The sequence below is a fragment of the Cricetulus griseus genome, chromosome 2 (assembly GCF_003668045.3).
Source record: "Cricetulus griseus strain 17A/GY chromosome 2, alternate assembly CriGri-PICRH-1.0, whole genome shotgun sequence".
Lineage (NCBI taxonomy): Eukaryota > Metazoa > Chordata > Mammalia > Rodentia > Cricetidae > Cricetulus > Cricetulus griseus.
Genome location: NC_048595.1, coordinates 97,017,686 through 97,034,011, shown reverse-complemented (window position 1 = coordinate 97,034,011; position 16,326 = coordinate 97,017,686). Strand labels below are relative to the sequence as shown.

The 16,326-nt window shown below is 43.5% G+C and overlaps 1 protein-coding gene across 1 annotated transcript; it reads right to left on the bottom strand.

Annotated features, from left to right (window-relative positions):
* Nucleotides 1–1,577: 1,577 nt before the first annotated feature.
* On the bottom strand, nucleotides 1,578–4,992 carry Hemgn (hemogen). Its single transcript, XM_035438689.1, has 3 exons — nucleotides 4,985–4,992; nucleotides 3,341–4,870; nucleotides 1,578–1,812 (listed from the first exon to the last, which is right to left on the bottom strand). The coding sequence occupies exons 1-3, from the start codon at nucleotides 4,990–4,992 to the stop codon at nucleotides 1,698–1,700; spliced, it is 1,653 nt and encodes a 550-aa protein (XP_035294580.1). The 3' UTR covers nucleotides 1,578–1,697.
* Nucleotides 4,993–16,326: the final 11,334 nt, after the last annotated feature.

Below are 16,326 nucleotides of genomic sequence, written 5' to 3'. Positions count from 1 at the left end.
TAACCAGCTGGATTCCTGAAATACAAACACTTCATCTTCATTACGTAAAAGCCTTACTCCTTAGTCTAGTAAATGATTAAGTCTTTTAACTCTACACCCAGGGCTGGAGACATGGTTCAGCCAGTTAAGACTACTTTCTATGGCCCAGTGTAGTGGTGTAGTGGTGAATGCTTCAGATCCCAGCACTCAGGAGGCAAAGGCAGGCAGATCTCTATGAGTTTGAAGCCAGCATAGTCTATAGGGCTGGTTCTAGATCATTTTGGATCTACATAATGAATCCTTGTCAAAAGGAAGAATAAATGAATAAATACACTACTCTCAAAGAGGACCAGGTTTACAGATTTGGTTCCTAGTACCCATGTCAGATGTCTCACAACCTCCTGTAACTCCAGGTCCAGGTGGGTCTCTACACTCCAATAATAGATTAGCTGCCTCATGACAGATTTTTAACATAAATCAACTGTCCCATATGGACCTGACTTTGCCACAGTTGGTATGCAGATCTCTTGACCTTGAACCGTACTGGTGTGGGTGTCCTGTGCAGATGCAACTCTCCACATCAGGATAGATGAGCACTCCTCTCATTACATGTACTGTTCATATGGCACCAGCACTGTTCCCTTTGGGGGAGGTTATTAATGACACTTTAATATACTTTTTAAGTATGAAGGTTAAGAGAATGAGAGGCACTCTGATAGGAAGGAAACATTCCCAAGAGCCAAGGCATAGGCTCCTCGGAGAGGAAGCTGCCACACTTACTGCTTTCTTTTGGAATGATTTGTTTTCTGTTTTTCTGTGAGACCAGATTAAACCTTAGTGAACAAAGATGGCTTACCTTTTAGGTGTTTTACCACCTACCCCACTCCAGTACATATCAAGATGCTGTCTTGGTAACACAGCTTATGACATAGTAATGATTTAATGTACATTTTTCACTAATACAGTTGAAAAAATAGAAATACAAGGTCCAGATTCAAACACAGAAGTAAATGATATTTATCAATTCCAAAATATTTTTCAAGAAGTTCCAGAATAAGAATTGTTGCTGTGCAGTGGTGGCGCACGCCTTTGATCCCAGCACTCAGTAGACAGAGGCAAGCAGATCTCAGTGAGTTGGAGACCAGCCTGGTCTACAAAGTGAGTTCCAGGATGACAGGTCTGTTACACAAAGAATGGGAAAACAAAACAAAACAAAGAGATTAGCTCAGAGAGCCATCTAAAACTTGAATAAAATTCTGATATTACAACATCAATGATTGACAAAAATCACAAGAAACTATATACTTTCAAAATATTAAGTGTTCCTGAAGCAAAATATTAAGTTCAAATTTATCTTCTCAGAATTAACAAATATGTGTTTCTTCTTAGAGGGAAAAATCAACTACTCACCACTTCCCCTACTCTTATTTGTCCCTCCCTCTGCCACCTTCCCCTATATACATATGTACATCCTCAGACAGCACGCAGGCAGGCACACACACACACACACACACACACACACACACACACACACAATTGTCTATGTGTTAGAGCCTTTAAAAATTACTTCTGTCTTTCAGATAAGATCTACACGGAAAAAACACAAGCTGAAATAGTAATGCAAATGGTAGCAATTGCTTCAAGGATTCCATAAAATCATACAAGCAAAGATGTGTATTCTGTGTTCAGTTGGATTGCAACGTCATAGCTGAGTATTGTTAAGACAGAACATAGCTATAGGTGTCATCTTCTGGACAGATCTCTTGAGAACCCTGTGGACTTGGTCTTTCTGGATCTTGATCTGCTTTGGCTTTTTCCTTCATTTCTGTAAAAATCAAATAAAATACAAAATAATAGATTCAATAAACAAATATTGGCACAGTTGTTTACTCACTTGGGAGAGGGAGGTCATAGCACAGATCATTCATTCACATTTTTGGGGGTGGGCATGGGGGTGGGGGGTCAAGGCAGGGTTTCTCTGTGGCTTTGGAGGCTGTCCTGGAACCAGCTCCTGTAGACTAGGTTGGTCTGGAACTTACAGAGATCCACCTGCCTCTGCCTCCCAAGTGTTGGGATTAAAGGTGTGTGCCACAACCGTCCAGTGGGATTCTTTTTAATAGAGAGCTATTTTTAAAAGATTTTATTTATTATGTATATAACATTCTGCTTCCATGTATATCTGCACACCAGAAGAGGGCACCAGATCTCATAACGGATGGTTGTGAGCCACCCTGTGGTTGCTAGGAATTGAACTCAGGACCTCTGGAAGAGCAGTCAGTGCTCTTAAACTCTGAGCCATCTAGAGAGCTATTTTTTTAAAGATTTATTTTTATGTGTATTTGTGTATTGCATTCATTTGTGTGCACCAGGTGTGTGCAGGAACCCTTAGAGGCTAGAAAATGGCACTAATTAGATCTCCTAGAACTAGAATTATAGGCAGTTGTAAGCCACAATGGGTGCTGGAAACCAAACTTGAGTCCCCTGCAATAACAGTACATGCACTTAACCACTAAGCCCTCCTCCTCCAGGCTAAGGTGAATTTTATTTGCTCATTTGTCTATTTTGTTTTTGGAGACAGTCTCATTATGCAATTCCATCTGTATGGAACTCAGTATGTAGGCTGACCTGGAACTCAGAGAGATCTGCCTGTCTCTGCCTCCTCAGTGCTAGGATTAAAGGTGTTTGCCAGCACCCCAGCTCAGGATTCTATGTTTTAAAAGAGGTGTGTGTGTGTGTGTGTGTGTGTGTCTGTCTGTCTGTCTGTCTGTCTGTCTGTCTGTCTGTCTGTCTGTCTGTCTTGTCTGTCTGTATCTGTGTGTATGTATCTGTGTCTATATGTGTATGTATATGTATGTATACTTGTCTATGTGCATGTGTGTGTGTGTGTGTATGTGTGTGTGTGTGTGTGTGTGTGTGTGTGTGAGAGAGAGAGAGAGAGAGAGAGAGAGAGAGAGAGAGAGAGAGAGAGAGAGACACCTTTTTAGGACTGGAGAAATGACCGAGTGCTTAAGAGTACTTGCCACTCTTCCAGAGTACCAGAATTTGGTTTCAAGCAAGAAAACCAACCACCACAGTTACATAGTGAGTACTAATTCAAAAAACAAAAATGAATATTTTTGCACATAATTAATCCTATTCCAGGTTTGTTTCTCTTACTATAGTTTCTCAAATTAGGTAAATAGAATTTTCAGTTATTTAATTTTTTTGGAAATGTGTCAACAGAATGTTGGTCATCTGAAAAATACATTTTACTTGAAAAGATCCAGGGTTATTCATGACTCCCATTGAAGTTACTGGCTACTGTCAAAGACAGCTTTAAATCACAAATTCCAAGGGACTTATTTGCTATACAGATATCCTACCTTGAGAGAAAGAACAAGCACCGTCACTGTTCTGGTAGACATTAGGGTCCTGTCCTTGGGACCCACCTGCTTCCTGACTTTGTTCGGGAAGGCAGTCTTTAGGCCCATCACTGTTCTCACAGGTCTTGATAGAGAGGTCTTCAGGTCCAGGCATTTCGTGGCAGGATTCAGGTGAATGGTTCTCAAGCCTAGGTGATGGTTGACATGTCTCAGGGGAATGGTCTTCAGCCCCAGGTGATGGTTGACACTTCTCAGGGGAATAGTCTTCAGGCCCGGGTGATGGTTGGCATATCTCAGGTGAGTATTCTACAGGCCCAGGTGATGGTTGACATGTCTCAAGGGAATAGTCTTCAGGCCCAGGTGATGGTTGACATGTCTCAGGGGAATAGTCTTCAGGCCCAGGTGATGGTTGGCATATCTCAGGTGAGTATTCTACAGGCCCAGGTGATGGTTGACATGTCTCAAGGGAATAGTCTTCAGGCCCAGGTGATGGTTGGCATATCTCAGGTGAGTATTCTACAGGTCCAAGTGAATCTTGGGTTGTTTTATGAGAGGAGACTGTAGGCTCAGTGAGTTTGTGGGTCTCATGAGACATGAATTCAGTTTCAATTGCTTCTTGGTGTATTTTTGTAGAAATATCTTCAGACACAGTGCATTCTCGTGTCTTGGGAAAGCAGCCTTCAGTCACAGCCATTCCCTGGTCTTCTTGGGAAATAGTTTTGTCTGGTGTAACTGATTTGGGGCATGTGTCAAGTGGACAGACTTCAGGCACATCTGACTGGGGGAGTACTTCAGGAGAGCATCCTTCTGGGCCAGCAGCATCTCCAAGTGTTGTCCAGGGAACAATAGCCATCTCTTGGTGTGTTTTAGGAGCGAGAACTTCAGGTCTGGCCATATCTTCGAACATTTTCAAAGTATGTTCCTGAAGCACAGCTGTTTCCTGGCACACTTCAGGAGAGAGTGCCTTGGGTCCAGCCACATCTTGGGGTGCTTTGGAAAAATGGTTTTCCGGCACAGCTGTTTCCTGGCACACTTCAGGAGAGAGAACCTCGGGCCCAGCCATATCTTGGGGTGCTTTAGAAGAATGGTTTAGGGGCAGAGCTGTTTCCTGGCACATTTCAGAAGAAAGTGTCTCAGGTTCAGCCGTGTCTCTGCACATTTGAGAACAATGTTGAAGTACAGCTATTTCTTGGCACATGTTAGGAGAGAGGTCTTCAGGTTTGGCCCTACGTTTGGGTGCTTGAGGATGGTTCTGTATTGCTATGCCCTGGCACTGAATGCTTTCTTGGTGTGCTTCAGCACAGTGTTCTGCAGGCTCGGCTTCTGGGGGGAAGGCCAACAAAGGGAGGGCTTCAGTCACAGGGTTGACAGGGCACTCGGTTTCTTTCCCTGAAGGTACCAATACTTTCTGCATCCTTTGCTTTCTTGTTTGTGACTGAGGCTCTGCCTTGGCCTCTGTGATTCGTCGTCTCTTTTGGCCTCTTGGATTTCCTTTTCCTGTTCTCTGATACCTGCGTTTTTTCTGTTCTCTGCAGAGAGACCAGAAATAATGTCAGCAACAGGGCTACAGGGTCCAAATGAATGCTTCCAATACCCACCCCTGTTCTTGTGACCTTGTTACATGACCTTAAATAAGCCCTTACTCTCCCATACCTCAATTTCCAAAAGAGTTTGCAAAATGAACAGTCCTAGGTGTTCAACTTGCTTGGAAAGGGTTCCTGTAGATGTTTTGGTTTTAAAGCTAAAGTGTGTATGTGAAAGTGTATGTGTATGAGAGAGAGAAATGGAGTGATGAGGGAAGGGGGAGGGGAAGAGAAAGAGCCTGCTTGGGGAGATAGTTTCAAGGGTAAAGGGCTTAACTGAGTTCTATCTATCTTCAGCACCCAGGTCAAAATATAGAGTGTGTGGTGCCATAAGTTTGTGATCTCAGAGCTGAAGAGGCAGAGATCCCTGGATCTTCCCGGCCAGCTAGCTAAACCTAACTGTAAACTCCAGGCCAATGAAAGACCCTGTCTTACAGGAGGAGGTGGATGGTGTTCCTGAAGATGACACATGAGGTTGTCTTCTGGCTCTCTCTCTCTCCCTCTTTCCCTCTCTCCCTCTCTCCCTCTCTCCCTCTCTCCCTCTCCCTCTCCCTCTCTCTCTCTCTCTCTCTCTCTCTCTCTCTCTCTCTCTCTCTCACACACACACACACACACATAAATGCATGTACCTGCACATATACATGCATTAATATAAAGGAGGGAGTGTGTTAACAGAACCTAAGAATGTCTCAAAAAGCCTATGGACACCCACTGCTTGACAAGCTAACTAAAATTTCAATTAGGACTGAGGAGGTGGCTCAATGCTTATGGCCAAACCTGATCACCTGAATTCATTCCCAGGATCCATGTGGTGAGAGGAGAGAACTGACTCCCACAAGTTGTCCTCTGACTTCTACATGTGTGGATGCACCCACACACTCACACATTAAATAAATGCAACTTAAAATATAACTTTAAAAACTAGAGTTTGGATGCAGAGATAGCTGAACAGTTAAAAAGTACATACTATTGCTAAGGACTCAAATTCGGTTCCCACCGGACAGTGGTAGTGCACGCCTTTATTCCCAGCACTCGGGAGGCAGAGGCAGGCGGATCTCTGTGAGTTCCAGACCAGCCTGGTCTAAAAGAGTTGGTTCCATGACAGCCTCCAAAGCCGCAGAGAAACCCTGTCTTGACAAAACAAAACAAAACAAACAAAAATAGGTTCCCAGCATCCCCATGGGACAAACAACTGCCTATAATGCTAGCTCCAGGGGGATCCCATGTACCTCTGGCCTCTGGGTGCATCTGCCCTCATGTGCATACACACACACACACACACACACACACACACACACACACACCACAGTTTTTAAAATAATAATCATTCTTTAAATATAAAACAAAGCCAGTGAGATGGCTCAATGGGTAAAGGCATTTGCCACCAAGCCTGATTTATCCCTGGGACCCACCTGGTGAACATAAGAACCAACTACCAGCCAGAGAGAAGTTCAGTGGTTAAGGGTATGTCTACACATGCAAATAAAACACTCATACAGATAAAATGACTTGACTAGGGCAAGTCATTCAACCTCTCCATTTCTTGGCTACCTTCTAGGTGAGATGAGATAAATTATACCTTCCAATTTCATGTGGTGGCTGTAAGAATCACATACAACTTAGGTGACTGGATCACAAGCCCAGTATAAAACAGAACTATGATATTACTATGGGAGCCATCTGTGTCTTGCCTATGTCCTGGCACTATTGTGATTTACTTCAGTTAACTCAAGCTATGAGGTAGATGCTATTATCTCCAGTGTGCAGAGGACAAAACAGAGGTGCCATGAGATGTTCCATAAATTGCCCAAGGTCAATAACTAGGAAGTTGGGGCATTAGGCTAATCAGTTTTGCTTATCATTAGACTAATCATTTTGCCTAATTTTAATGTGCATGGATGCTTTGCCTGAATCTACATCTATACCACGTGGGTTCTGGTATCTCTCTTGACTGCTGAGCCCCCTGTTTTTTTGTGTGTCGATAAATGTTCTCACTAATCCCTGTGAGGCCTACAACTTACAATGTCCAACCACCACTCTCCTGATTGTTAGGATCAGTATGCACTACCAAGTCAGGTCTTATGGACCTTTTTTTTAACACTAACAAAACCAATGAAGGGTAGCAGGAGCTACTCTGGACAGTCCAGCTTCAATGTCTGGAGCCAGCCTCAGGGGATGGTGGAAACAGAGAAAGAGAGCAGGGGAAGTTTCTTTTGTTGTTACTTCTGCTGTGACATTAGGCAAGAGAGTTAACCCACTGAAGACTACTTTAAAAACAAACAGCAACAAAAAAATAAAACATGCAAGCACAACACCACCTGACTTATAGGACACTTGGGAAGGTGGTGTGAGCGTGGGCATGGACATGCAACATCCACACTCATCCCTCTCTCAGGTAAGGGACCTACCCAAGGAGCCATTGTGATGTCTGTTTCTCCTGCACTTCAGCTTTTCTCTTCCTGAGTTCTTCTCTGTTTCTCAAACTCCAATTTCCAATGACTTCTGCTGGGTAAAAATGAAAGTTACTGGGGAGTGTGACCTCAGCAAGTATCCAACCACAGAAGTTTTATTTATAGATTTTTTTAAAAGATTTTATTTATTAATTATATATACAACATTCTGCTTCCATGTATATCTGCACAGCAGAAGAGGGCACCAGATCTCATAACAGATGGTTGTGAGCCACCATGTGGTTGCTGGGAATTGAACTCAGGACCTTGGGAACAGCAGTCAGTGCCCTTAACCTCTGAGCCTCCTCTCCAGCCCCTATTTATAGATTTTACCATTTCATATGTATAGGTGTTTTGTCTGTGGGCCATATGTATGCCTGGTGCCTAAGGGGCGGCGGGGGGGGGGGAGGGAAGGGGGGGCAGAAGAAGGCATCAGATACCTAGGACCTGTAGTTAGAGATAGTTAGAAGCTGCTGTGTGGGTACAGGGGATTGAACCCAGGTTCTCTGGAAGATCAACAAGAGCTCTTAACTGCTGAGCCACCTCTCCAGCCTCCAACAGAATTTTAGACCCCCATCCTGGTTTTTGCCCTGATTTTTGAGATCAAGGACTATGTCTTCCTTATTCTTGCACCTTCAGAGATGTGAAAGAGATTTCTTTTCTTTTTTTTTTTTTTTTTTTTTTTTTTTTTTTTGAGACAGGGTCTCACATTGGAGCCCTGGCCTGGAACTTGCTCTGCAGACCAGACTGGCCCCAGACTCATAAAGATCCAACCTTTCTTTGCCCCAGTAGAGCAGACAGTGAGCATTTGAGTGTGAAATGTATGCACTACCTACATTTCACAGATTAGAGACCTACACAGATAGATAGCATTTGTTCATAAGTGTGCTATTGACCTACTGACTTAAAATAAATTTACATTTGTACAATAAAAGAAAAACTAGGTCATTTTCTGTCATCTTGGACATAATAGGCCTATTTTCATTGCATTCCCTATTTGCATCCAGATCATATATTATACAAAGTAGTTATGATAGCATACCACGATCCTATCATTTATCAACCTAACTTAGATCAAAAATAGTTCCTTGACACAGTCTCCAACACTGTAATTTTCCCGTGGCAGGGTACTTAAGCTAGCTGATGAATTCTCTAGCTGGTTATTCCACTCACAGGATACACATAGCATGTCACTACTTATTTCCTTACTTATGTATCAAACTGTAATAACATCCAACTGATATCTGGGTGATGGTGGCACATACCATGTCTTTAATCCCAGCACTCACGAGACAAAGGCAGGCAGATCTCTGAGTTCAAGGTCAGCCTGATCTACAAAGTAAGTTCTGTACCAGCCAGGGCTACACAGAGAAACCCTGTCTCAAAAAAATAGTAATAATAATCCAACTGAAATAAGCATATTCACCCATAATGCTGTTCTTTTTTCTTTTGGAGGGAGTAGTGGTAGACAGGGAACATCCTGTCTAGAAGGATACGGTACATCCCAAGTTGGCCTTGAACTCCCTAGTCTAAGGGTCCAGAATGTTCCACCACACCCTGCTGGAGTTATGCTTTTATTATTAGATTTTGCCATCAGGATTGTGTTTCTTTACATTATTTAGTGTTCTAAGGATACTATGAAAAACAAATTCTGGGCTGCGATGATCGCTCAGTAGGCAAAGCACTTGCCACAGAAGTGTAAGGACCACAATTCATATCTCCAGTGCCCAAATGTATGGGTTAAATGGGTCTGGTGGTCATCATGAAATCCTAGTTCACAGGGCCTGAGACAGGGATTCCCAAAGCAAACTGACTAAGTACACTAATCAAATCGGCAAGTTCTGGGTTCAGGTTTGAGACTCTTAACTCAATAAATTAAGATAGAGAACGATGAAGGAAAAAGACACCTGATGTCAAACCTCTGGCCTAAACATACGCACAGATCCATATACATGCAAATATTCACCACACAAAAAAAAAATTGCAAGAAGAAAAATTTAAAAGTCTATTGCCACCTGAATTTGAGAAAAACCTAGTAGGACTTTGAGACTGACTCCCTCAGCCTGTGGGGGGTCCAGTCTGCACCAGGAGCTCCAAGAAAGGAAGTGCCCTTGGACCAGGGCACTTTCGTTCTTAGGACAAGAGTTAATTTTTCTTTTTCTCTTCCTTTCTTCTTTCTTTCTTTCTTCCTTCCTTTCTTTCTTTCTTTCTTTCTTTTCTGGTAGTGCTAGGAATTGAACCTAGGGCCTCACACACACTAACACTAGGCAAGCATTATGCTTCTGAACTGTGTTCCCAGCTCAGGGATTCTTCCCAGCTCAGGGATTTTTTTTATTTTTTTATTTATTTATTTTTTTTTTTGAGACAGAGTTTCTCTGTGTAGCTTTGGAGCCTGTCCTGGAACTCATTTTGTAGACCTGGCTGTCTCTGCTTCCCAAGTGCTGGGATTAAAAGCATGCACAACCACCGCCCAGCAGCTCAGAAATTCGTGATAAGGAAAAATCATATTTTTACTAAATTCTAATTAAATTTCCATTTTTCTTCAAAGTGTGAATGTACGTAAAAGCCACAGTGGTTTTTAGCAGTGTGGCACTTTTACCATTCAAATGAATTACAGAATTTTTTCCTGTGTGACCTACAATTCTTGCATGAAGCTGCAGTGACTGCCTGTGGACATGGATCTGTTGGATTTGATGCTATGTTTATTAGATCCACTGCTGTATCACATGACTTAATGTAGCTAAAAATAAGCACATACATTAATATATCACAATTTTGGCCATGTTAATAACTATTTTAATACTATGATGACCTTCGTAATAACATGTATTCTTTTTTTTTAATTTTAAGGAAGGGTAAATAGGGTACATCAGAACCTGAAAGTTTTCAGACTGTGCCTAAGGGTATCTCAGAGCCCAGGGTTCCACAAAACATTTTGGTAAATGCTGCTTTAGAATAGACCTTTAGATAAATTAGGAGCCAAAAGAGTGAGCATTCAGAGGGATCAGGCCCTAGTGGAGCTCCCTTTGCCACATCCTTCCAGATGTCTTGCCAATTTGCTCTGCCACAGAACAGAGTAGTGTCCTGGGTATTTTCACTATCTCTCATTTAAGAGAATTTCTCACTAACAGTTTGTTTTCTGCTCCTTGTGTTTCTCTAGACCCTTAGGTTCTTAGCACCAAAATGCAGCTCAGCCCATCACAGTCCATCTTGTACCCCACTGTATCACAGCCCATGGATGTTTTTTAACTGACCCATTCCCAATGAATAAAAAAGGAAAATAATGTGTCCCCGAAGCCACCCCTCTGAAGATTTGTCATTACCTGGAATACGCTTTCTCTGTGGATGATGTTTAGGTGATAGGCAGAGCTGTGGATGAGATCCATCCTTCTCCGTGTCCATCTCGCCACAATGCCTTCTTGGTATTCGCTCTGACTTCACAAGCACCCTAAAAGCTTTTTTAAAATGTCAAAATTAACATTTAAAAAAAAACACTCAAATTTGCTTGTCACTTCCCGCCTAAAAGTTTTATCTGGTTAGAACACAACTGTGGGCAAATTCCACTTTCTTTATCACACTGCACAGGTGTGAAGGGGGAAATGGCTGGTGCTGGTCCTGTCATCTTGCAAGCTTGATTATTTATATAGGGAACCCCTCTGGTACAGTCTGGCATATACAGCCTCCCACCCAGCAGCCATGTGGTTCCTGTGCCAGCATGTCCCTGGATTCCTTTTTAAGGCACCAAACGCCTGGGGTCTATGCACTCCAGACTGTGGCCAGAAGGGGTGGCTTTTTCATGAATGGAGATGGCTGAGTATAGAAAGCATTCTGGGTCTGGGTTCTGACCAACTCAGTGGCCCAGGGCAACCCACATCCCTTTCATGTGCCTCTATTTGCCAATTGAGTAAATAGTCACTCTTTTGCCTATTTCATACATTTCTTATGGCAGTGAAGATTGTGGCGTTAGCTACTGATTAATCTTCCTGGATGTGGCTCTTTTCACCTTCATCAGTTGCAAACTATTAGCAAGTTTGCTGTGTGTGTCCCTAGGATAGACAGTAAATAGACACCCAGCACTAACTGGGCTTTCAAAGCTAATTTCTACATTTGTGCTCACCCACTCAGAACAACTGGTGATACCCACTGTTAATCCACCCAGGGGAAGCTAGAAAACCTCTCTGAGTGAAAAAACACGGCATTATGTTCCAGAAATGGCAAAGGAGCTGTTTTCTCTCCAGTGGATCACCAGACTGATGCAGGAGAGTAGGCCCCGGGACCATGGCTCAACCAAGGAGGGAACACAGAGGCCAAAGTTAGGCGACACAGGATCCGTTGTGTTCTGGAGCCAGACTGTGAGGGAAAAGGTTTGCATTCCAGAGTCACCCTAGTGCAAGTTAGAGTGAAGCCAGTGCAGACCTGGAATATGGAAGACAGGAACACTGGTATTGTGGATCCACAGGATGGCAAAATCTCCTCAACCATGTAGGCATCTTCCGTATGCCTCACAGACAAGTGCTACTTTTGGTATTTAACTTGCTGCACCTCAATGTTAGCTGTTTACTAATAATAAAAGTGTGGGCCCAGCATTGTAGAACTTGGAAGGTAGAGGCAGAAGGAGTTATCCTCAGCTACATATGGAGTTAGGGGCCAGCCTGGGCTACACGAGAGCCTCTTTCTCTCTGCCTCTCCTGCCATCTTCTTTCTTTATGTACACATGTGTGTATTATCTTCTCTATATTATATGCACATAAAAGATCCATATAGAGGTGATAATCAGCTGAATGCTGTGGGGCACATGAGTTTCTTAGTGAGTTTAAACTATAACTTGATCGGCCAAACACTAGTTACTTTTTTTTTTTTCTTGTTTGCTTTGAGACAGGATCTCTTTAATCAGCCCAGGCAGACCTCAACTCACAATCCTCCTGCCTCAACTTCCTGAGTGCTATAATTGCATGTGTGTCACCATGCTAGCTGAGGAATAAGATTTTAACATATGCAAAAGCATTGAAAATGATATAGCAGGGGGCTGGAGAGATGGCTCAGTGGTTAAGAGCAGTGGCTGCTCTTCCAGAGGAGCTGGGTTCAATTCCCAGCACCCACATAGAAGCTCACACCTGTCTGTAACTCCAGTTCCAGGAGATGTGGTATCCTTACACCAATGCACATAAAAGAAAGAAAGAAAGAAAGAAAATGATATAGCAAACACCAAAGTCCCTGCTACTAAACTGGATCTTTGTACTGAAGGAGCAAGACTTATGCTTCCTTCTATTTCTTAGTCCCTTGATCTTTCTCTTAGGTAAACCACTAAAAGTTCAGGTGACTTTGGGGGGTGGTGCTAGCCAAAGGAACCTTGTACAGAATAATAACAGGTATTTCCTATAATTTACCTCTTAAATTCTTTGGATTTTTCATGTATAGGACTAAAGGTCTCTCTCTCTCTACATTGCCCTGGCTGTCCTGGAATTGACTCTGTAGACCAGGCTGGCCTATAACTCACAGAATTCTGCCTGTCTCTGCCTCCTGAGTGCTGGGATAAAAGTCATGTGCCACCATGTCTGGCCCTAGGATTTTTTTTGTTTGTGTTTGGAGACAGGGTTTCTCTGTGTAGCTCTGGCTGTCTTGGAACTCACTTTGTAGAACAGGCTGGCCTCAGATTCACAGAGATCTGCCTGCCTCTGCCTCCTGAGTGATGGGATTAAAGGTGTGCTCCACCACCCCCTGGCCAAATGTTTTAATTCTTAATAGTTTGGTGATAGCTCAATACAAGAGTGTTATAGAATCCTCCTGAGAACACCTTCAGAGGATGGCAGAGGTACTTCTAAATCAGATTTTCTCCAGAGCTCTTGGCACCTGTTCAGGGATGTAGCAGATGAGACAGTATGTCTGTTCTGTGCTACCTTTTGAGCAAATTGTCAGGCTGCAGAAGTGGACAACATAGTCCTTGAGCTCTGAGTACCCGGAAGGAACAGAGAACATGCTTTTGGCTTTCAAAAGCAGGGTCTGATGTATCTCAGGATGAGTTTTAAACATCTGGTCCTTCTGCCTCTAGCTCCCAAGTGCCAGGAGTACTGGAATTACAGGTGAGCAACACCATGCCCTTTTTGTGCTGAAATGGAAACCAGGACTTCATGAATGAAGTACTCTACCAAGTGAGCCATATTGCCAGACCAAGGACACACATCTTTACTGGAAGAAATAGAACTTAGATCTTTTGTGCCCCATGACAACTCCCCAAGACCATTCTATGCCTCTGGCCCCACTCTCTTTGTATCTAGAAGCGGTGTGAAGAGAGACTCCAGAGGGTGGGGTCTCAAGTTAACAAACTGAGCGTGATGCTGGGTGGGGGAGCTCAGTGGAGGCACATTGGAGGGAACTAGATTGGAAGGCAGGCAAGGTGTCTCTGGTGTGATAAGCAGTCAAGAGCGGGAATTTGGGACAGAAATAACCACACTGTTGTTTTGCAAGCCTAATTTATGGTCCCCTCTGTCTATAGAAAAGACTAGCTTTATTGCCAGACTGTGAGAAGCTGCATTCTACTTATAAGGCCAGACGTTTTAAACAAAAGCTGCCTTATTCTAAAGATATGTGCATATGTACTTAAACCCTTCCTCTAGGCCACAAACTCTCCACAGGATGGGCAAGTACCAGACTTGAGTCACCTGTTTGTCCCCTTAGCATGATCTTGAAGGAGGCTTGGCCCCCAGTCATCTCTATAAGTGCCCATACTGCAGTGTGTGGGGACAGCCACCTGGGATGAGCCACTGCTTGGCTGCTGTGATTTCCTGAAAACAGTACCATCAGCCATTCTAGAATTCTTTCTATTGTCATTCATCCAATGCCCAGCTCTCAGGAAACTAAGGTAGGAGACTGGAAAGTGTAAAGCCGTCCTGGGCTACTAGTGAGACCTGTTTAAAATTTAAAAAGAAAAAGGCTCCTGACGTTATATAATTTTCAGTTTGTTTGTTTGTTTGTTTGTTTGTTTGTTTGTTTTTGAGACAGGATTTCTCTTCTCTGTATAAAACCCAGGCTGTCCTGGAACTTGCTCTGTAGACCAGGCTGGCCTCAAACTCACAGGGATCCACCTGCCTCTGCCTTCCGAGTGCTGGAATTAAAGGTGTGTGCCACCACCACCCAGCATAGTTTACAGTTTTTAAAAGATGGACAAAACAAGGTGCCCATGCTCTTAATCCCAGCACTCGGGAGGCAGAGGCAAGCAAATCTCTGTAAATTCGAGGCCAGTCTGGTCTACAGAGCTACTTCCAGGACAGCCAAGACTAGAGAAACCCTATCTCAGAAAAAAGGGGGGGCAGAACACCAGTAATTATCAGTGTACTTGATGACAATGACAGCCAGAAACACAGGTATAAGAATAAAGGGGCAGGAGCCAGCATTGATTATGTAGTGCAGACTGGGAGCCAGACCAGTAATTCTTTGTGATGAACACCTGCATGTAAAAATAAATGGATAAAGGAGGCTGGGGAGATGGCTCAGCCATTAAAGGCTAGGTTCACAACCAAAAATATATGGATAAAGGGTTTTATTTCGTGACTCACTATGTTACAATGCAGCTTCCATGATGATATTGTCCCTTTCTCCCCTTCCCCCACCCTTTTCTCTTAATTTTTTTTTTTTTTTATTCTGGGAGAGAGAGAGATGGATGAGATTGGGAGACATTATGTGAAAGGCACAAAGAATAAATTTAAAATAAGTTTTTGAAAAAGAGAGTAAAGGGACAGACATTGGTGGCTGCTGATGGCTGCTATCTTTATGTAACGTGGGAGGGCGAGGCTTGACTTGAGGAGGAAGGAGAGTCTGGGTGATGACAGTTTAGAGGCCTCCCAGCAAGAGGGCCCGAGTAGAGGGAGGGATAAGGAGGTGGCTCAGTTGAGATCTAGTGGGATGGACAGCCATGGATGGTCTGAGCAGAGGACTAATACAACAGCTGGGAGGATGGAGTTGTCGTTACCAGGATGTGAAGATGTGGGGGAGATGAGCCGTAGACTTTGAATGTGTGGCCCCAGAGGGAGAGAGCAAGGCCAGGGGACAGAGAACAGAAAAGCAAGTGTTCAGGAAGCCAGATGAATGTTGTTTAGTTGGAGAGCAACGATGTCTCCCTTAAACTTGGTGCCAAATTTTGCCAGTGTTAAGTAAAGGAAGGTCTGAAGATTGCCCTAACAATTTCTTTCCTAACAATTCCAATCAGTTAATTACAGACTATGGCACCCAGGGAGGTTAAATATAGATTTGGCTGTGGACATACAGGTTAGACCAGATAGATACATCATTTGCTGAGGCCCAGGGCAAAATGAAACCTGGGTCTCTTCCTTTGAACAGCATTAAGATTTTTCAAGATGGCAGAAACAGACAATTAACCTAACACAGGGCCTCATTTAGCTTTTCACTGGTCCTTGCAGCACCCTTACAACACAGCTTTTACTGTCCTCCCTTCTCAAATCAAGAAGCTTCATCAGGACACTGGTGTAATTATGGTCACAGAGCTAGATTGACAGTTAGAGCTTAGAAACTGGGCCTTCAGGCTCCAAGCCTGGCCCATCTTGAACTATATGAAGCTGGGTATCAAGAGAGAGGATGGCTCTCCTGTCTGGCCACCTGGAGCAGGTCTAGCTAAGGAGAGAGGTATTGGATGTGTCTTGCAGAGGCCTAAATGAACTAGAAATGTGGGCGTGGGGGCATATAGCTAAGAACCCCTGCTGGAGGTCTGCATGGAGACAATGAGAGTACAGGGAAATAGCTTAGCCATGGAGGAGATATAATTCAGTCAATAACAAAACTCATTAGAAAAAGTTGGTAGCATCATTTTAGGCTAGACTGGGGGTCTTTGTTCTTAAAAAATCATTTATTTATTGTGTGTGTGTGTGTGTGTGTGTGTGTGTGTGTGTGTGTGTGTGTGAGAGAGAGAGAGAGAGAGAGAGAGAGAGAGATGCACCCTGG